This window comes from Strix aluco, chromosome 1, assembly GCF_031877795.1.
Source record: "Strix aluco isolate bStrAlu1 chromosome 1, bStrAlu1.hap1, whole genome shotgun sequence".
Classification (NCBI taxonomy): domain Eukaryota; kingdom Metazoa; phylum Chordata; class Aves; order Strigiformes; family Strigidae; genus Strix; species Strix aluco.
In genome coordinates, this window is record NC_133931.1 from 12295794 (window position 1) to 12318283 (window position 22490).

The following is a 22490-nucleotide window of genomic DNA, read 5'->3' on the forward strand; positions in this document are numbered from 1 at the left end:
TTGCCATCCTGCAGAAAATTCTATCATTAAAACTCACTAAAAGGCAGAATAAAATTAAAAGTCTGAAATTTCCTTCAATGCAAGAGAAAAAAAAGTTTCAGTCATCAAGAACCTATTTTGATGGCTTTAAATTATATGCCCTTGCTTTATTTTTAGCTGTGTTATGCTATGAACAAACAAAAATTTTAAAATATAACATTAACGCAATCATTATTCTAAGTGATATATATAATGAAAATTTAACAAAATAGATTTTGAAATAAAAAATACTGGAAAGAACAAATACTTTCATGTTTGCAATGTTTTGTTTTGATTTTTTTGTCATATGAAGATAAAGTTTGTTGAAATCATGTCTCCATTTTTCACAACCTAGCACCTTCTGACAGAAAAATATTCCACCTGAACAGTTTTGATAAGATCTCTCTGGAACGGGACTGGGTACACTTGAGTAACGGTGGTTTAGCAAGTTACTCATCATAACCAGAAATGTGCACAGTTTCTCCCTTCAAATTTGCAAGGTAAAAACCAATTCTCTTACACTGTATGCCTAATTTACTTCTTGTAATTTATCAAGGCTTGAAACTCTTACTTAATTTTTCTGTTGTATACCTGCATGCTGTTTCATTGGTGTATGAAGACTTGTTGCTTGCTACAGAGCAGACAGCCCTGATTTATTAACTAAAGCATTAACGCAGTCCTTAAACAACAGCCTTTTCTTTATAGAAGGAGTTTTTTCTCCCTCTTGTCCCACGTGCATGGTGCACTCTGCTACCTTTACTCCTGTAAAGCCTTTTACATTGGAAATTCTCATTCCCAGAAAGGGTCTTAGCCAAAGCACTAATTATGCTAAAACGAGGATCATCGCAGAAACGGAGCAGCTGAAGAAAGCAAAGTGGGCCACCAACTTTCCCTGTCAAATTTCTGGCTGTGACTCTGTCCCGGGGGAATGCTGTCACGCTGGTTATGTGACAGCACCTAGAGCTCTGCACGTGATGTTGTTATCACAAGCAGCGGGGACGTTTCCTGGGCTATTCTTTGGGAGTGAGGGTCATACAGAGCCACAAAATGAATTGCTTGGTCAGACCTGGGTGGGGTGTTTCCTCCCTGCAGTGAAGTGGGGAAAAGCAAGGGGGAAATTGCTGCAGCAGCCTGTGCTGTCACAGTCTCACTGCAGGCAGGGCGCCTGTCCAGCCTTTTCCTCCAGGGCTAAATTAACACAGAGAACGTAATCCGTCACGTGCATGTACCTAGATACTGGCTGAAATAAAGCAAAATACGATGGTGCGCACAGTGGCTCTTCTCAGGCAGAGTTTGTAGGATAAATTTTAATAACTCAAATTTCTAAACTTCCCTCTCAGTCATGGTTGTGCATGTACCTGTGTGTGTATGTATATATGAAGACAGACTCCCCCCTCACTTCAAGGCCCAAGGCTTTTTCTTCCATACTTACATCTTCCTTGTTCTACATCTGGTTCTTACTAAATCACGTAGCAATGCAGCCTGTTTCCCCAGGAGTGTGGCTCCCCTGGGGTTAGCACCAACAGGCTCTTCAGACCTCAGGTCCCCAAAACTGATGAGCAGAGCTTGATTTCAGAGCAACGGAGAGTCTCGGGGAGCCTCAGGACATTCAGCGTATGCTGCTCGTGTCCCTGCGTTACACACACGCATCAGTGTTCGCAGGATGTGAACCACAGCCTGTATACATGTATAAATACATCATTTTGACCACGATGTTTTGCAAAATTTGGCCCAGTGAATGTGGAAACTGTATCACTTTTAAACCCCCATGGTTTATATAAGTTACTCTAACACCCTTAAATATCTTCTCAGTTTGCAGGACAGGACGAATAAACAGCCCCACATAATGTACGATGAAAGCTGCTGCCGGCTGTACTCCGCCAGGGTTGCTCCTTCCACTGCTTGTCGCTTGGCTGAGGACTTTCAGCTCAGACGTTCTAAACGGGTGGGCTGAGGCAGATGTTTTTCACCAGAAACAGCCGAATGTTGGCAATTTCGGTGAATGTCACCGGAAAAACAGTTTCTTCGCCGAGTGCTCAAGCTCTGAGGGCCGGGACCGGCTCCCGGCGGGATCACGGCCTCGCCGCCCGCGCGCCCCCCCCCCCCCGGGGGAGGCTCCGCTCGCGCCCCGGCAGCACGCGCCGCCACCCGGGCGCGAACCCACCGCCCCGGCGCCCAGCGGCCGCGCGGAGCCAATCAGCGGCCACGCCGGTGACGCGCCGGGGCGGGGCGGGGCGGGGCGGGGCGTTCCGCGCGGGCGGGCGCAGCGCAGCGCGGGGCCGGGCGCCGCTGCCGGGGGAGCGGCGGGCGGACGGGCAGAGCGTTTCCTGGAGAGGGCAGGCAGCGGATCGGGGACGTTAGGTGCAGCCTGGTCCGCTGGGGCTGGCAGGGACCCCCTAGACTGCGCCCCGAGGAGCGGCTTAGCGCGCAATCCAAGCTCTTTTTATAGAGCTCTATATTTTTTTTCCTGATTTTTTCGGGGGGGTGTGCGTGCGCATCTGCCCGGTGCCGCGGAGCCGGCGGGCTTGCGGGCTCCCGCTGCCCTGAGCGCGCCGCCGTGCCGGGAGGCGCGGGGGACCGGGGCGGCCGCTCGGGGCCGCCGCCGCCGGGCTCGGGCCGTTATGCGCGGAGATGGATTTCGTGGCCGCCCGCGCGTGGGAGGGTAGTGCCCGCTCGGCTCCGAGTCCCCCGGCGCTCCTGAGCGGGGCGGGGAGCTGCCTGTAGCAGAGAGCCGCCAGGAGCACTGCATTTTATTTTCCCCTCTCTTGATAAATTTTTAGAGGTGTAGGCAGATAGGGGTTCAGGTGTATTGTTTTTGGGTTTTTTTTTCCCTTGTTGCCTACATCGGCTTCTTTGCCCGTCCCCGTCCCCGTCCCCCCCCTTTTTTTTCTTTCTTTTTTTTTTTTTTTTTTTTTTTTTTTGCGTGAGGTGGGACACCGGGGTGTCTAATTTATCTTTAGCTCAGTAGTGAAATTGCAGCAGTTTCTGCCTCCTCCAGTGTGCTCGAGCGAGGAAAATGGAGGCTGTGATAGAGAAGGAATGTAGTGCGCTCGGAGGGCTCTTCCAGACCATCATAAGCGACATGAAGGTAAGAGACTGAAGGGTCTGGGGGGGGCCCAGGTGAGAGGAAACCTCTCCCCACCTGCCCCGGCGAAACTTTGCACCGTGAGCTGCAGCTGCGTGGGGGCGGTGGTGGTGGAGCGACCTCCCAGCCCACCCGGCCCTGGGCTGCTGCTGGGGGACCTGCCCCGGGCGCTGGGTGCGTGTCCCCGCCGGCGGAGGCAGCCGGGCAGGGAGGTCCGTGTAAACGCTTCACCCCCGTGGTCTGGGGCTTGCGAGTTGCTTGCAGGACACCACCTCTCCCTCCCTCCTTCCCTCTTTTCTCTGTCTCTCCTGCTCAAACATGCAAGCTATTACCTTGCACCAGGGGCAGCGTTTTCCAAACCTGTCTCTTTTTTTTTTTTTTTTTTTTTTTTTTTTTTCCTTTCCCTCCTCCACCTCTTCTTATTTTTTGTTCTGTTTTGGGCTGTCAGATCTCCAGCAGAATCAATGCAGTGAGGCGGGAGTGTTGTGTGTAGGAGATGGGCACGGTGCATGTCAGCCGTGGGGTGGGGCTGGAAAGGGCAATGTAGGATTTCTGTGCCATGCTGATGGGCACGATGGAAAAAAATTCAGCCTGGAGATGCTCGAAAGTTGATGTGTGTCTGGATTAAAATTGCTGCTCAGTCGGTTATGTGGTATTATTTTCGTGCTGTGTATGCTCATGGAGGTGGCATTTGCTTCTTTCTGTGGATGAATGCAAAGGTCTCAAGTTGCCGGCTCTCTCCTCTCTACCAGTCACCAGAAATCTCAGGCTGCGCCGTCCCCTTCCTTCTGCCAGAGGAGGGTCCCTTTGAGAGAGGCGCTCCCCATCTATCCTTGGCAGCCAAGGGCACTTCTGCAGGGTTTTCTTTGGACGAGTGGATGCCTCACGCCTTTCGCTCGTGGAAATAAACAGCGTGGAAGCGTGGCTGTGTTCTGCCAGTCATGCCTCCCCCGAACCCAGGGCCTCCGGCGCAGGGCCGTGCTGCAGAATACTGCAGTGTTCCCCCGGACAAGGACGGCTTGTCTCCCTCCCAGGGCCGGCTGGGAAGGATGCAGTTGTCGGGAGATGTTGAGGGACGCGTCAGATAATGGGGGACCGCCGTAATTTAAAGGCAGTGACCCTGCCCGCTGTGCTTCTCCCAGCCAGGGGCGCGGGATTTCTTTGGGTGTTTTATCGCTGATGAGTGGGGGGGCTGCGGGAGAAAGAGCCGCCAAGTAGTGGTGGAGGAGGATGGGGTCTGCCCTAGGAGGGAGCCTGGCAGAGGTGAAGGGCTTCTCATGTATTTTGGGGAAGAGGTGGAGAAGCTGCACTAGAAGTTATTTTTTGGCAAGTGTTCATATGCACTTTCCTCTCGACAGATCTTAGGAGACGTTTAATTAAAAGCGTGGCTTGTCAAGAGCAGGCAGATTGCGGAGAGGAGGGGGAGTGTGTGTGTGTGTATCTGTCAAGACAATGCTGCAGTCCTGGCGGTGGTGTTCCTCCGGCTCTCAGCCCCCTCGTTTTTTTAATAACAACTGCGCTTTAAAATAAACCAACAAACCTCCCTAAAAGCAAGAAACAATCACAAATTGTGGAATTGTTTTAGTGGGCTGTGGAGGGAACACGCAGGAGATGTTCTGTTCCAGATGAAGTGCGGTTTTGGGTTTCAGCACAGAGGGACACTGAGTATGTTTGTTCTCTGCTTCTTTCCATAAGTGATGCATTTGATTTTTCTTGCTCTTAAGCAAATGGGCCTTTGCTGTGTGGATTTTTTTTTTCCTTTACACATTGTTAGTTGCATGGGAATGCTGCTCATCAGAAACATGTTGACATGAGCTTATGGAGATGGGCACAGGTGTGAATATTTTTTTCTTAATCCTCCATAGTAGTGGAACCTGTTTTGTGAACTGGCAATTTACTGGGGGCGGGGGGGGAGGGGGGGAAGGTTTGGAAGGAATCACAGCAGATCTTTAGCAGCATGGTGGTTGTTACAGTCTAAAAAATCTTGTTATTTAGCATGAATAGAACAAATAATTTTTAATCTGTAGTTCAGTTTGATGCAGCTAATGCCCTACTACTGATGAGATGCACTAGGATTCTTTGTGAATTGCGCACAAAGGATTGTGACAATTTCTAAGAAAAAGTAGCTATTTTTTGACAGCTAACCAGAACCTTTCAACTAATCATACCTTTAGTAGTAAAATGAAAATTAGCATTTTAAGAGCTGTTTCACGTAGTCAGGTCTGTGTGGGCAGGCTTCTGGCAGAATCTTGAAGATGTTGTGTAGGGGTCTGCCCACACATACCCAAGTGCACTATCTGTGCCTGTTTCTCATCACAGGCTGTGATCAAGGCCCCACATGCCCTGCAGTACTGAGGGATTTGCTGCAGCATCTGCCTTGTTTTTTTAACTAAATAATTTGCAGGTTCTTTTTATCATATGTATTGCTCTGCTGTAAACCTCGTTGTAAAGGTGGTAGGGTTAATCAACAGTGTATTAAAATTACTCTGAAGTCTTGCCAGTGGATGCAGATGGGTGCTGCAGCCGAGGTGATGAAGATACGGTACGCGTGGACTGATTTTTCTCTTTGTTTGCAGTAGCACAGGACTGGCTCAGGTGTACCTGTTGTTAATTTTGAGCTCTCCTTGATCTTGACAAGGTTACAGAAACTGGAATTATAATCCTGAATAATGTGATTGTTTCCATTTGTCTCTGTACTGTGTTAACTTTGAAACTTAATGAGGGCAATATATGCTGGTGTGACTAACCCATCACATTTTTTGATGGCAAGATTCTCTCTTGCTGGCTGAGGCCTCTTGAACTGCTTTTAATATTTTCTCTAGAAACTCCAAATTTCTCTCCATCCTCTACCAAAAATAATTTTGTGGTTAATACTCAACAAAACAAGTTCCAAAACAATACAGCGTAAGGCTATGTGATTTAGAGAAATGATGTTATTGAGTTAAATGTAACAATGGTTAATAAACATCCCATTTATACAGCACTTTAATGTACATCTGGAACTTCAGTCTCCTGACAAGGGAAGTCCATGTCTTCCATGCAAAACAAGGGTCACGTTTGTTGAGTAGTGTGTGGTGTACATGGTGAGAGGGTTGTTTGTGGAAAGTCCACAATGGGAATTGTACTTGGCCATTGTGCTCTAGAATTGGACTTCGATGCTTTGAGATTTCAGGATCAGATTAAAGGATCATAAAGGTGGGGAAGAAGTCTTCCCATCCTTAAATTTTGGTCCATTGTCACAGCCCTGGTGTTTCCCGTGATACGTCACTGAGTACGTGGCACTTCTAACTTGTTATACTCTAATGCAAGATCTTTTTCAAAGCAATCAAAGTTTATAAAAGCAAAAATAAAACGTGTGTGTCCCCTTGGAGGAGTAGTTTTGTGCGTTGCATGCAAACGCTGTGTGGTTTCTCTTTGAACATGGCATACTTTCTGTAGCTCCCTGTGGGAAGGGAGCATTTGAGCTGAATGGTTTGTAACTCATTTCTGGCAATTGAGAAATGAGATGCTGTAATGTGCTGTTAATTTCAATATTTCTTGTAGTGCAAAGCAAATCAGTGCAGATAATTTTTGGGAGGGCCTGCTGCGGATGGGTTTCGAAAGATCTTGTCTTCTCACGCAGAGCAGATTCTCTTTAATGCTGCTTTTCCTTCTGAGTCTTGATTTTGTGTTCCTTTTAATTGCCTTGTTCTCTGCTATCTTGAAGGAAAACAAGAAAACACTTCTGAAAATGTTGAAATTGGCAGTGTTTGTAGTTCATCACTTGCTTGATGCTGGTTCTTTTGTTTTTTGCATGTTCTTTATTTGTCTCGGCTCTTTTGCCAGCATGTGTTTTGGCAGGGCAGGGGCTTGCCGTATGTGTACGGCACCTGACACCCTTGGGGTGGGCATAGGGGAAAGATAAGTAATGAGCAGTTGATGAACACAGGTTGTCTGTGACTTCATTTACACCAAGTGGGAGGATTTACTAAATTCTTATGGATCTGGTGTGGATTACCAGTTGGTCTCTCTCATCTCCCCACATGCGAGGGATGTACAGCTATGAGAGGGACTGCAAACATCATCCTGTCAGTGAACAAAAACAAGGTTCCCAAAGGAGGAGAAATTTTAGAAAATTTTAGAAAATCTTTTATTTTAAATGTGTGTGCTTTATTTATAGTTGTTTAGCTGAAAACCTAATGAAATCAACCTTTTGCTTTGGGCAGTAATCTCTACTTTAATACTATAAAGGAGGTGAAACCTTCCCTTCACTCCCTTACTGCTGCTGGGACTCTTGAACAAGGCAGTGGTGCACCTTTGCTTTTAGCCATGCAAATCTCTTGGTCAAAGCAGGAGAGAAAGACATGAACATATGGTCATGAGAAACATTTATGTTTTTGCAGCGTCTTATCTCCTGTTAGGAAGTGACCGGTGTGAAGCAGCATTTTAATCTTGCTTTTTATGGAAGATGGAACCGGGGGTGGCCACATCAAGGATTAAGAGCCGTTTGTTAAGCAGGCCTGATTTGCTTGTGAAGGACGGCCTTGTTCTATTCACACAAATAATATAAACTGAGTGGAAAAAAATATTTGCTAGAAATGCTGGGACAATTACTATGGCAAGTACAGCTGCAGGTCCTCTTGCATTTGTGTTAATCCAAGGGACAGCCTGCATGTATTGGAGAATCTGAGCAAATTTCTTTTACCCTGACATGTTGTAATAAGACAGCTCTTCTGCAGCTGTGCTTTATTTGAAGCTTGGGATCTCTGTGGCGATTAGGAATGTTCAGCTCAATGATTTTAAGGTCTATTTTCAATCCAGCTGTTAAGGATGATAGCTATTGTAAGGAAAAACAAATGTTTCGTGTGCAACAGACAGGTACAGGCTTGGAGAGAAAAGGGTATCTCTGTCCTCCCTTTCCCACGTGTGCTGTGTTGCACTGGCATGTCCCTTGCATGACAGACTTTTGGGCAACTGATCTATTCCAAACCTAGCAAATCAACATTTCTTCGCCTTCCCCAAAGAGCATGAAATGAGTTCATTTCCGCTCCATGTAGCTTTTCTTTCCATTTTTTTTTTCCCCTGAAAGGTTTCACCACCAGGGCATTTTGGGCGTAGCTGGCTGCACTGATTTCTTAACCCTGCTGCTTTCCAACAGCTTGCTTGCCCAAATGGTTGGTTTGCGTACACTGAAATTCCTTGCCTTTTCTAAAAAGCTGCAGTATCTTTCTGCATCCCGGAGGGGGAGGGATTGGTGTGCAACGAAGGCTGAACGATGGTGCAGGAGAGAGCCACTGTGTGCCTGCTTAAATACTGGGGTTCAAGCAACAGGACATAGCTGGGAAGATACTTACTCACAAGTAATTTAGTTCTTAGGGACATGTTCTTTCTTGCTCCAGATATTCTTGTGTGAGTGTTAACAATTTATACAACTGCTGAGCATTCACTATATAAGTGTGTTCGAGGCTGGTTTATTCTGTGGCATACCCAGGGCAAGGATTTTTGATGTCTCTTAAGAGTACTCTTTTTAGATCTGGCAGAATGCCAAAAACTGCATAGTAGGGTTTGAGAGGTTGTAAGTGTGGAAGGAGTTGTGCAGTGCTGCATGAAACACAATTGGCTGAACAAATGTTGGAGGACAAGAAGTCTGTGTAATTACAGGCTCTGTGCTGGTTAATACCTAACAGGGTGGTATCTGGGAGAGTTTGCTGCTTCCTTCCTTAGTTCTGAGTGTGCATGAGCTGTACAAAATATTTGATATAAAATACCCTAAAAACCAAAATTTTGTTTGCTATGTAAAGTACAGAAGTTCCAACAGTTGATGGAATATTCCTGTAAATCTGTAAATAGCATCATCTGCTTAACAGCCTGTGTGTTTTCACCTTCTGAAAAACATTTTTAAGGTTCATGGTCTACCCAGAGACAGTGTGGTCTTGAAGATAAGCAGAAAGCATCACATGGCAGAGAGCAGAAAAGGAACTGTATCTAAAAAGGTTTTTTGGTCTAATTCAGCACATGCAAAGATGGGTACAGAAAGGCTTGAGTTAGTACTATAAAGAAGCTACTCTAGAGAGTAGAGTAGCCTCTTTAGGCTACATACAGAAATGCATTTCCCTCTTCAAGTGTATGTTTTCAATTTCAAAATTCTGTCTACCTTGATACTGTAAGGTGCTGAGCACTGCCCTGTTTACTGGCATCTGGGCTGACCTTTAAGGATGTTGACTGACTTCTTCCTGCTGGCCTGTGAGATAGCTTGAATGCTGAAATGTTTGGAAGGATTGGAGACAAAATGTCTGGTAGCTTTGTGGTTAAGACCATAGCAGCTTTCATCTTCAAAGTGCTCTGTGTGTGACTTAGCTCCAAAGAATGGCTCCCCTTTTACAGAAAGGCAGGCTATGGCTGCAGGTTCAGTGACTTCTTTCCCCTAGGACAAGAAGGAATTGAGTGCATGGAGAGCACAAAGTTAATGAGGGGATGATTTTTTTTAAGCTCCCAGTATAATACATGTTTCTGTCCACACATATACACCACTTTGTTGGTACTGCTTAAGATGTATTGCTCTTCACTCCCTGTGATAACCCAGTGTTTGCAGACAGAAGAGATGACATCTACAAATGACTGATCAACTCTCAACACCTTGAACTCCTCTTCTGTAACTGAAATTACAGGACATCTCAGTTTCTTAGTGGAGAAGGCTGGCTGGAGCGTCTTAGCCATAGGGTGGTAGATAATGAAGAATTTGGCCATCTGTCTTGTGAGGCTGCATGTGAGCTCTGTATTTTTCACTCTTCTGGTTAATAACCATAAGTGTGTTGTAGTTCTTTTTAATTCTAGGATGCTAGCTGGAGTACTAACCTCACTTAACAAATCACCTTGGATATTTTTAAAAAGAACACTTGCAGGAATGAACTTGTGTTGGTGTGTGCAATGCTAGCGATGAGTGTGTAACTAGAGACATTTGGTTCGTGGTACAGAAAGGTTCAGTTTTGTTCCCATTTTTGTCTTCGACATAAACTGCCATGATGCTTCTTACCCAAGCATGAGATGTATTTTTTTTTTTTCAACAAGACACATATGTGCTTTATAGTGTCTCTGAAGCCCTTTGTGTAGTGGCTTAATTTGGGATTTTTTTGTTAATAAAGCTTTATTCGTGATGAGATGCCTTCTAACAGTCCATGAACAAACCCTGTGGATGCTCATTGTCCATGAGCAAACCAAGCGTCTTACTTGGAGCTTGAATGTGATTATTTCTCTTCTCATGAGTGAAATGAAGAGAAAGTAGCCTGTGATGAGTGTAGTGGCACTTTACTGCCTGGCAAGAGCCAAAGTTCATAAAGCACTAAAAACTTTGCTGCCTGGCTGCTGCCTTTTTCCCAGTGAGGTACTTCTGTGCTCAACTCAGGTGATTGTCAGTACTTTGGCAATAGATACTGCCACTTCTTGAGTCGTGGAAAGTGTTTTGACTGCTTGTGTGATGGAGATTGTGTTGAGCGAACGCTTAGAAATTAGGGTTTCTCCTTGCTTGGGAAGAAGTGATGAGACCCCAGTGGTGTTGGTGGCATTACCGACAAAGGGCTGTTGACTTGAGGCTATCCTGTGTGGGCATTAACTTGAATGACTGTCTCCTGATATTTTAATTATCTTTGTTTTGATCTAGCTGAAATATTGTGGGTTTAGAAAATAGCTGCTGAGTATGCACAGTGGACACTTAATGATTGAGTGGATGAAGAGTGGTATTGATGAATCTCTGAGAAGAAATTTGCTATTCAGGCTTGCAAACTTGTTCAGACCTGCAGGGAAAAATGTGGAACTAAATGCTTCCTCTGGATGACCACTTAATGTCCAACTCTTTTAATGTAGCATGGGATAAAAGGTCTAGTTGTTGGCTAGTTGTTCCTCATCGCCTTGTGAATAACTTCCTGTGTTTAGAGAGGGAGAGAGACTGTATGTTTATGCGTGATGTATTTTCTCACAGTATAACTTTTGTTTGCTAATTACCCGATCTTGAATTTAAACCACACCGTGGCTGCTTTAGAGCTGACTTTGTTCGTCTTGCAAACGGGACTGTGCACAGTACAGATTTGACGTGGTCCCTATTGATGTAGCAAGGGGGCCCACAAGTTGGGTTGTAAGCCAGGATGCCATGCAGCGACCAAGGAGTATGAGTTTTCACCGGTCCTTGCCGTACTACAAATTGAAGTCACAACCATGGGGCAACTGGTATCCTCCACTGGGAATGTTTAAATATTGGTTAGTGCAGTGTAGGCTTTATTATAATACAAATTAAAGACTCTAGAGCTCTAACAACAAAATGGTACCGGACTTAGGTTCCCTCCCCCTTTAAATAGTTAGTGAGGTCTAATAAATACCTGTGTTCATGTTAAGAAGTGCTGCATTTCAGTGCTCAGGGAACTGGGTATTACTTAGAGTTCTTCAGGTGGTTTGGGAATGTAGAAATGACTGATATCTATGTGATTTTTTTTTTTTTTTTTTTTTTTTCCCCCAGTGGGGTGATTACCCTTTTCTGGACTTTTCTGCTTGGATTTTAGTCTTGACTTTCTCAAGGTACCATGCTATTACCTGTTTTTCTCAATGTCCTAATGCTTTGTTTAGACTGAAAACCAAACAGTTTTGAAAATACTAAATGAGTGGTTCTGTGATGCGTAGAATACCTAGTTGACAGGTTGTTTTAATAGCATATGAGACGTGTTTTGTTGCATAATTTGCAATGTTGTGATAATATATTGCCTTGTGAAAACAAAGCTTGTCATGCATATTTATACTGTGCATGCTGAGGGGAAACTCATTTCTAACCCTACCGTTCCCTAAACAAGTGGCAGAAATAATGGCAGTAGATGTATGGATACAAGACTTCGATTTTAAGTATCTCTGCTTTCTTTCCCGAAGGGTAGTTGCAGGTTAAATGACATCTTAATCTGATCTTTGATATGCTTTTACTTTCACTTGCATGCACTATAATCTTTCAAACTCTAGTGAAAGATGTCCCTGCCTATGGAAGGGGTGTTGGGCTGGATTTAAAGGTCCCTTCCAACTCAAATCATTCTGTGATTCTGTATATTTGAAATGAGGTGAATGAAACCAAAGAAGTCTTGGAATAAGTGTTGTGTACACCTGTGTCCTCATAAAAAGTGAAGTCTCTCTCACCAGCAAAACTTATGTTTTGATCTGTTGAAAGATTGAGACATTATGGTGAGTGATTGGGAAATAGATGCAGCTTAGAAAGCTTCATGAGACAGGCTCTTGAATTGTTTATTTTTCAACCTAGAAAGAGGCAAAGCAGAATTTTTTGGATGGAGAAGAGCAATTATGAACTTTGTGTAAGATGATGTTCATTCTTTGCTCACCTGTGTGTTGCAGGAGCTTTTGTGGTTTATTAAAGGACGAGGCAGTCCTACTGATGAGTCACGAACTTGGCTGAATCTGTGGGTTGCACAGAGGAATGTGTTAGTGTTTGGTAGCGCTTTGTAACTCTTGCAGTTGTGGCTGGCCAAGTGTCCTTTTCCCCAGTTGACTACTGATTCTTTTAGAAAAGAGGAAAAACTTCCAGTGCCAGATGTTAGCTGGGAAGGGAAACTGATTGTCAACCATTGCATCTTCCCATGTGTTGAGACATCTGTGGCTGGAACACTTTTTTTAAATTTTTTAGGCTGTCATTGTTTTCCTGTACCCTTCCCCTCCACTTTTTCCTGTTTTTGCCTGTTGAAGGCCCCCTGGAAAAGTGATAATCTCTATGTGCAAACCATACTTGCTTATCCAGGTCATTCTTTTTGTGTAACATCTGCGTCTTTGTGTGGTGTCTAGCACAATAAAGTCTCTTTGCTATTTGGAGGTAGTGTAGTAAATGCCACAGAAATGAGACATTTATAATAATCTTTGTGATTCTGATATCTGATAAAACTATATTAAAAATATTTTGTCTTCAGCATAATTTCTTTTGGAGTGGTAGGAGAACACATGCAGGAGCAAAGTGACAATTTTTATTCCAAAGATAGATGTATGTCATTTGGATGTGTTACTAGGGTGTGAAGCTTGATAGGTGATGTGTGTTTGGGACTCGGCTTTTTAGCTGGTCATAGCTGAATGACTACACTAAAGTGGAGAAGTCCTAACTCTTGTAACCTGTGTAGCTTTTTTTTTCCATTTTACTGAAGTCTGCAGATAGTCATTGTTCAGTACTCTTCTGGAAGGCATACAGCTCTTGCTTTGATAACTGGTGAGATAAAATCAAGGCACTGCCCACCTGGTCCCTTTCTCTCCTACCTCTTTAGCTGGAACAGCCAAAATTAGATTCTGAATTTGCTTTGCTGTAGAGCAGCTGGCTCTCTCCTTCCCCCTGCCCCAAAAGTTTAGATGGGTTGTTGCTGTGATCAAGATACCAAACTGTTTCTGCTGCCTTTGTACTTGGTGTCCCAGCAAAAGCTGATAATAGGGCTGGAAAGCCTTTCTGATAAATGAAAGCACTTAAAAGAACTCTGTCAAGGGTTTTCAGAAGATGTGAGGCATTTCGTCTGTGGGAGTTGGGGTGCACGGAAATGAATTATTAAAGGAGGTGTCTTTTAATGGAAAAAGAAGAATCATAACTCCTTAGCAGAAGGAGTGACAGAACAGTTTTAAACTGTCAAGACTGCTGATACTCAAGTTGTAGTCTTAAATAAATACAACAATCTGGGTTCCTATTCTTGCTGTTAGATGTAATCAATAACAATTTCAGTAAATATGATTCTTTGCTGCAAGTTTACCCTTCCTTTATTGAGAAATCGCTGAGAATCATCTCTTCTCACTCCTACTGCAGGATTGCTGGCCTGAAAAGAAGGGGAAAACAAACTTCAATAAATGTCTCGTAGAGCTGTGTTTGTGTAGGGTGGCTGGTTCACAAAAAAAAATTCTTCAGGGTTTAAATGCTCCTTCCAAAGCTGCCTGTTAGTGATCACTGCCTGCTGTTCTGTGGTGTGGTGGGCTGACCTTGGCCAGCTGCCAGGTGCCCACCCAGTCGTGCTCTCACTCCTCAGTGGGACAGGGGAGAAAATAAGATGAAGAGGCTCATGGGTTGAGACAAAGACAAGGAAATAGCCTACCAGTTACTGTCATGAGCAAACCAGACTCAGCTAGGGAAGATGAAATTTGTTGCCAATTAAAATAGATTTGAATGGTGACAGACAAAAATTAAAACATCTGCCCATGTCCATGGGTCTGGATGTTGGATGGGATTTCATGGAATCCCCAGCAGCCCACAGGGAGGATCCGTCCCCAGGAGCTGCAGCTATGGACGATGCTGCCTGGATGGACAGTGGCGGGTCTGGGTGTTGGTGTGTAGCACTTGTAGGTGCTTTGCCAGCTCAGCCTGGTGCCTTTCAAAAACTTGTTGTGTGCCTGTCCCTGAGGGAAAGTTGTTTCATGTCCCTAATTGCAGACTGGCTACATCAGTGAAGGCACGAGGCACCATTTTGTTTTTCAGCCCTGAGGTGGAAAGGTGGTTCCCTGCCTGTGTTTGGTGTAGATTAGCTGGAGCTGGGCACTGGGATCAGGTGACTAATCACCTATAAACTGACTAATTGAGCAATAGGGTAGGATAATGGCATGTTATGGCTTACTGATGGGTGGGTGAGCAGCCAGGGGCTGGGCCTCACTGAGCAGCTTGAGGGGACTTGGCACCATGGAGTGCCATACAGTAATGGTAAAACACCCATTTCACGGAAGACATGTCAAATTTCGTCATCTGATGGTGAAGAAATAATTGGGCACAAAGTTATTTGGGGGGAAATAGTCCCCAGATTAAACCATTAACGATTTTCAAGAAAACTATTTAAACAAACCTGCACCATAACTGATTTCTGTTTTAACCCATGAGGAGCTTAAAAGAGGATTTGTGACCCAGAATCCTGTAGCAGGTCTTCTCCGAGTGGGGCTGGAGGTGGAGGAGGCCTGCTGCTTTTACAGATAATGCCAGGGCCTGAGTAACCCTGACATTTAAAGGGGGGAAAATTGGTTTTCTTTATCAGCTGGTTGAAATTGGGAACTGCAGAAGGAGAAGAGGAAGCTCTGGGAGAGACAGCATTTAAAAATACTGTGTTATTACTCTTTGAAAGTGGCTTTTGGTTGCAAAAGCACTTCTTAGCCAAAGACGTTTAATTCCACCTGCTATTTCTTTGCGTTAAAATTGAGAAAGTAATACATGTCAAATCAAGGATTAAGTTTTATGGCTCTCTTAGCATGTGGTTTCCACTACTGTTAACATTTCTCTTGATGGCTGCTTTGACAAAAGCAAGAACTATTGCAAACACAAAGGTGAGACACGGACCGACAGCGGGACTGCCATGCTCAAGGTGGTACTTGAAGAGGGCTTTGAGAAGGAGCTGCTCCCCAGGGTACTGGAGCCTTGCAGTACTTACAGCACTAGTTTGGTTCCTATGTCATCTGTTTGGTTTGCCCCCACAAACATCAGTAAATGGCTTCCTAGGTTCTGGTGATGGGATAAAACTTCAGTTATTAGGTCCTGTGAAGTGGTAGGCGTTGTGCACTTACGCTGTAGGTAGGAATCAAGGGGGTTTTGGTTCCAGCTAAAAGATGTGGTGCTAGAAGTCTTTTTTTGGGAAAGCTCAGAGGGTCGCAGAATTTATGTGCAAGACTTGAGTTGTGTGTTACTGACAGAGCTTGCGGATGTGACTTCAGCAGGGAAGAGTGAAAGCAAATTCTACTGGAACGCAGATAAAATAAACTCCTCTTAATTTGCAGCTGAGTTTATTAGAATTCAGAGTTGCAGAAAACAAATCAATATACCCCAAGCCAAGTAGATAATTCAGGAATTTGTCATTGGTGCAGTACTGTTGAAAGGTTTTCTTAACAATTAAAAAAAACGCACAAAAAACTCCCCAAAAACCCCACCACCCAAGTTATTAATTCAGTGATATTTTTTTAAAAACGCTGCATTTTTCTACTGCTCAAAATGAGGTCAGGTGCTTTTGGCCAGTAGGAGTGCCCATGTGAAGAGATTGTGTTGTTTTCAAGCAAACAAATACAGCAAACTATTTAAGTGAGCTGTTACAGTTTATTTAAGTAGGCTTGGCTTGAAGAGAACACTTTTAAAGACACAGAATAAATAGTCGTGGAATTGCTTGGTGACTATTCTAATTTTGCTTGCTTTGTGGCCAGCCTGGCCACAAAAAGAAAAAAAAAAAAAAAAGGTGTTTTCTTCCTGACCTGTGTTTTGATAGGAGTATCTTAAGCTTCCCTATGAAGCAGTTAAACACAAGGCTGGTGTCAATCTCCTGCATGCCATCAGGCACGTTTGGCTGGGTAATACACCACCGAGATGGAAACATAATCAGGCTGCTTTGGTATCCTCTGCTTGCCGGCTTCGTTTTGCTCGAGAATTCGGTAAAGCCTTAGGCCCTGCTGTTAATTGTCAGGGCTTTCAGGGCTCCTGGCGTACACATGCATAATGCATATACGGCATGCAGACAAACATTGAGAGATGGTTCAGAGTAGGGGATTTCAGTAAGACTAATAGGTTTAAGGAAATAGATTTTTTCCTCTTTCAAATAATTGTTGGGTTTCTTTCACTTTCTTAAATGTCTGACAGTTTCTGCTTAGCACAAAGCACTTTATATTCTAGGTCTCGCCACCCAAATAACTGCTATTTTCTCTTATTCTGCATTTCCCACTGGCTCTGTTGTGTGTAGGTTACAATGAGGTTTTATGAACACCTGTTTTACATTGGGGTTTTTTGATTATTTTTTTTTTCCTTAAGCAAAAAACCCAAAAGACTTGCTGAAAAATACGTAGAGTACCAGTAGGCTTCTCAGTGAATGTCTGGGAGCTGCCTTGTCGGGGTGTACCAAGGAGCTGGAATTTGGCTGTCAGCTTTTGGGAAAGGGGCCGTCTTTGCCCTGAACAAGAGGTGGCCTTTCATGGGCAGTGTGGGCAATGGATTTTGTTTTACTTAAAAAAAAAAAAAAAAAAAAGGCAGACCAGTTCATCGAGGTGGATCCAGTTTGCTCCAAGCAATTGCACTTGCTTGCAACCTCTTCCAGTCAGAGCTGGGGTAATGTTAGCCTTGAGGATCTGCTGTATCTGGGTTTCATTGTGTCGTTGCTTTGGTAACAGCAAGTCTTATACCTTTATTAAAGGAAGCAGTGATATTTTATTTTACTCCCTAGACTCCAATCACAGGAAAATTTTGAGGTTTCTTTCTACCACAATTTCTGCTGTTAACAGAAAATTTGCACTTGCTCTGCAGAGAGCAAATTAACCTTTTTTTGGTCTAAAATGGATGATTTTTTTTAACCATAAAAATCAGCCCTTTTTTTTTAACTTTGGAAAATAAAGATCAGAACTTGCAAGAACACTTGGTGTCCATATTCTAAATGAAAATCTGGGCTTTTAATACAGTTTCAAAACATGGGAAATAAATTTGCAGAAAACTTTTAAGTCAGGAAGAATTAAACCTTCTTAAGAACTTCGCATACATGCAGTGGCACACTGCTTTATCGTCTTCAATTCAGAAATCAGCTCCAAGGTCACTTGAGACTGTTTTGGAAGCAGGTCTTGTAGTTACAGTGCAGCTGTTGAGAAAGTTTGTTGTCTTATGGCCATTGTGCCTTTTCTGTGCCAGATTGCTGAGTTATCTTGAGACAGTGTTTGAGGTGGTCTCTTGGTTAGCTCAGACCTTTATTGTAAAGGTTTTTGAAATAATTTAATTTTATTTCTTTTTTTAAAAAAGAGGATGGGAACCTGGTAATGACACAGAGAATCCATTTGTAGAGAAGAACAACTGGAATCATGCGTTTGGTTTTGGGAGCTTCTCTGTACATGTTGTTGCAAAATCCTACCACCCCACTTCTAATAGGTTGGCTTTGCTGTATCCATCTGAAGCAAGGCATTTCTTTGCTTTAGTTGTAATCCCTCTTCTCACTCTGTTTCTATTCAGAAAATCTGTAAAGGCTCCTCAGAGGACCTCCTGTTTCATATAGATTCAGAAACAGTTGATGTCCCATCTGCTTGGGACTGGTGTCTAAGGGTGCAAGAGAGAACTTGCTGGGAAAATACATTTTGGTGTTAATGGATTAGGATTTAGTAAAGTTTTAGTTGTTGCTTTACTTCTAGTTTCATTTAATCTGGAGTAGCAAAACCAGAATGCTCAAATTAAGTACTCATTACTGTGTCTTGTTCTTCTTGCAGGGAAGTTACCCAGTGTGGGAAGATTTTATAAACAAAGCTGGAAAACTGCAGTCTCAGCTCCGGTGAGTTTTGTGTGACAGAGTCAAGATCCCTTACAATTCCTTGTATGTGCAAACATTAAGATTAAGTACAGCTTCTGCCAGGATAATTTGCAAAGTATGTCCTAGTAAAATTGTGCATATTGGTCAACACCCATGCATGTAATTTTTTCACATACTACTATTGCTGTTTTCATGTATTTAGGAAAATACACAATCTGCCACCAGATGTACATAATAAACATAAAATGAGCTAAATCTCATGGCTTCTGATGGAAAATTGGAAAGATAGTTTATTGTTGTTAGTTAGCCCTATGTTGTCCTTTTTATTGTTGTAGAATACAGCAGATTTATATTAGAAGAGGTCTCAAAATATTGAGCCTTTGGTAGTCTTAACAGCATTTTCTTCTGCCTTGAAAATGAAGGGAATTGCTGTGCTGGATCATTCATCGGTGATTGTTAAAACTTACTTTATCGGGGTTTACTTTGCAAATGGCGTTCTGCATTGCTTAGTAAGTGCCATGTGTCACACTCAGACCAATTCTACTATCTCTAGAATTCATTCACTTGTAAAATCTGTTTCTGCTAATATGAATCTGAGCTCCATTTCTTCACAACTCTCCCTGAACCACAATCTGGCTGTGCTTTGCAGAGCATGGGTGGTTTTTTTCACAGCAGCAGTGGTAATGGGTATGGTTATTGGCAGTCTATTTTGCGGTTCTGCGTTGCGTTGTGAACCGTTCCTGAAGAAGCTAGGGTTTAGGCTCATTTGCCCTAAACAGCTGGAATATGCAGTTCTGCCACACCATGCCTAAAATATCACACTTGCATGTGGTTTTTCCTTTTCCAGCAGTCAACACTGAGTGAGTGTGGAAGAAGCGGGGGAAGTAGAGAAAGAGGAGGAATGGAGAACTTTCCTAGCCCTTTGTACTCTTTAAACACAGGCCTTCTGGGAAGGCATGAGGGGTAGTTTTGTTTATCTCCCAGTCCTGTGGTGTTGCATTCAATCAATGTAGCGCTTTTCTAGCTACAGGAACGTGCAAGCAGGCAGCTTGAAAGCCTGTGTGCGAGGATTTGCTGTTCATTTCTAGCAAATGTGAGCCTTTTGCCTCTGGTTCATTTCTGTGTGCTCGGATAAAGGACAGCAGATGTCATCTGAGCTGGAGCCAGGTCTTCCTGGATCTTGTTACTGGAGAAATAGAACTTTGTTATTAACAATAGAATTAATAATTAACAACATGGTACGTGAATAACGGCATGACCCACAAGTTTGGAAGATGAAGAACACAAACACTGTTAAGAAGAATCCCAGAAAAGGTTATCTGGTTCCAGGGCTCAATATTGCTAGCTAGCTGTCAGGGGTTATTTTGCCCTCCCTTTAATCTCTTGGGCATGTGGAGAGTCCTTGTGCATTTGGTTGGTCCTCTCAAGCCTGTTTTTTTGTGTTCAAATCTTTAGTGCTGTCAGTAGGCCACTTACTACCAGTTAAGTCCTCTATATCTTGCACATATGTGGAGTGAGACTTGCATAAAACCTGACCTAATTAATCAGTCCTGTGGTCCTTCTGGCTGAGGATCAGCTTTCCTGCAGGTCTCTTGGGGTTTTTTGAAGGTAGCAAGGAGCTCTTGAAACAAAGTGAAGTTGATGGTCCTCCTTCAGGATTTTGCCTGGGGAGGCTGACTGTTACTGTCAGGAGAGAAAATCAGAGTTATTGGTAGACAAGATGTGCAGAAACAGAATGGCAAGGTAACTGTGGAGAGGGCACAGTTTTGCTTTACCTGTAGAGCCCTGGCCTACTTTCACTTAAATTGGGTCAACCAGAATATAAACCATAAGACATCTGGTACTGACCTGAGGTGTTTGGGGCTCTAGGACCTGCTTATGTAGAACAAACATGTTTGGAAAATTGTAACTCGTGTTTGCTGTCCACTTGAACAGACATGCGGTCTGTATGTGCTTTCCAAACCTGGATGGAGATGGGGCTAGAGGGGTTTACGCTTTGGGTTGTGGAGTGTCCACAATTGCTGGTGTACCCCTTGGGAAGGGACTTGCTTGGAGGAGCACTGGATCAGGAAGGGGTTTTTTTAATTTGGTTTGTTTTGGGGATTTGGGGGTTGTTTGTGGTGTTGTATGTTTGTGGGCTTTTTTTATTGAAGCCAATATTTTTTTCCTCCTTTTCCTCCTTTTCTGTTTGCCCAAGAACTCCAGACCAGTCCAATTTCCAAGAAGTTACTATTTTCTGTTTCAAGGGATTCTCATGCTCCTCAGTTGAGAAATTCAGGAAGGTATTTGGTTAGGATCCTAGATAAAAGGAAGGTCCTTCATACTTATTCTTAAAATATATATGTTCTCTGGAAATAGAGTGGCTGTAATTTGTACACTAATGGGTGCAATATAATGTGTGTTAGATTTGTTTTTCATGTTTGACTGCTTAATATTAGTTCATCAGAGGAAATCAGCTAAAAGGGGAGGGGTGGGGGTGGGGGTGGTTGTGCTCTTTTGAAATAGCACCTGTCCTGTGCAATTCACAGCACAGAATTAGCATGGCTGCCTCCAAGTCCATAGTGCTAACACAAAGCAAGGAAGGGATTAAGAAATGAAGGAGGGAAAAGGCTAAATTCAGATATAAGAGAGGATATTTTTTGTGGCCTCTGCAAGTTCACAGTGGTATTCTTTATAAGCCTAAATGTTTTTGGCAATAATTAAATAGGCAGCAATGAGACACTGCTAATGTTTTGTTATCTGTATGCATTTCAGGACTACAGTAGTAGCAGCTGCTGCCTTTTTGGATGCCTTTCAGAAAGTGGCTGACATGGCTACTAATACACGTGGTAAGCAGATGTGTCAATATTGAGTTTAACAAAATGCTGTGTGGTTTATACCATTTATCGTAATAAAAAAAGTCTAACTTGTTACATTGACAAGCAGATCTGTGAGACATCTGTTAGATGGACTTGCACTTTGAAAAAGCGGTACGTGAAAAAGGAAGTAATCTTGTCTTTACTAAAAAAAATGCTGGAAACCTGTAATTTAAATGTGTCATCAATCATGTGAACACTTCTTAATTACCATTTGAATTATATGTTGATGAATAATATTTTAGAAAGCAAGAGTTACTGAAATCTATTCACTGATGCTTCTGTACCTTAAGTAAATGTAAAAGGCTTGATATTCAGCTGGTATAAGTAAGCACAGGGTTGCTGAAGACAGAGCTGATGCTATGGCCTTTGGGGTCTGCAGATAATGATAATAGTAGCCTGTACTTGTATCTTTGAGTAAAGTCTTTGCTTGTCCTTACTCTTCTTTAAATCTGACATGACTAGTCAGAATTAATTTTCCTGGGCTGTGGGCCTCTCTGGGTAACAGTCTAAGCTTGCTGAGTATGGAGGCCGAAATAGTGCAGCTGGCAATCTTTCCAGGCTGCTGAGTTGGAAGGAAACAAAAGGCTGCTTTTCTCTGATGTTGGATGCCCAGTGACCAAGGCATTGCATGCAGATGTCCCTGCAGCAGTAGGGCATTCCCCATGGTCACAGTGTCCCTGTGCTCTGCTGCTGAAGAGCAAATCCAAAGTGCATATGTCACTGCTGAGAGTGGCTTTTGGCCACCTCTAACCTTCGAGGTTTTGTAACTTTTTTTAAAGTCCTAATGTGTCCTTGTCATTTGACTTGGAGAGTAAGAAAGTAATATGCTAATATGAAGAGTGTGCATTTCCATTATCAGTGTGCAAGCTCTGCCAGACTTCCGTTTCCCTCCATTTCTGGCTAACAGGAGTAGTGGTAGCTGCTGGAACAAGTATCAAGCCATAGAATGACAAGAGGGAACAGTATTTTTTTTCCCTTTTTAAAGCTAATATTTACATTCTGATAAGAAGTTCCTCATTATATGTATACCTTCTGTAAATGATGGGTAATCTACTCGCATAAAATAATAAACACTCCAGAAAGTGGAATAAACTAAGGATGAGACCCAAGGCAGAACTTAACTTGGATTTCTAGCATGTCTTTCCTTTGAGCATGCTCTCTTACATTTCTTATCCTTCCTCCAAAAGAGAAAACAAAGTAAACCTTACCAAAATCCTTGAGACTTTTCTTCTGGCTGTGCTGGCAGGCTTATAGAACTTGCATTCAGATACCAGAATGACTGAAACTCTCCTATTCTCAAACAAAAATGTC

General features: G+C 43.3%; 1 protein-coding gene across 16 annotated transcripts in view; it reads left to right on the forward strand.

Moving 5' to 3' along the window:
- Positions 1–2326: 2326 nt before the first annotated feature.
- The window catches only part of MTSS1 (MTSS I-BAR domain containing 1), a 126979-nt gene continuing 106815 nt past the window's right edge, over positions 2327–22490 (forward strand). For all 16 annotated transcript variants that reach the window (XM_074843124.1, XM_074843212.1, XM_074843881.1 and 13 more), the window contains exons 1-3: positions 2327–3106; positions 18281–18342; positions 21076–21149. In XM_074843124.1, coding sequence (XP_074699225.1) covers positions 3035–3106; positions 18281–18342; positions 21076–21149 — 208 coding nt within the window. In that variant the 5' untranslated portion in view covers positions 2327–3034. The remainder of the gene's footprint in view (positions 3107–18280; positions 18343–21075; positions 21150–22490) is intronic.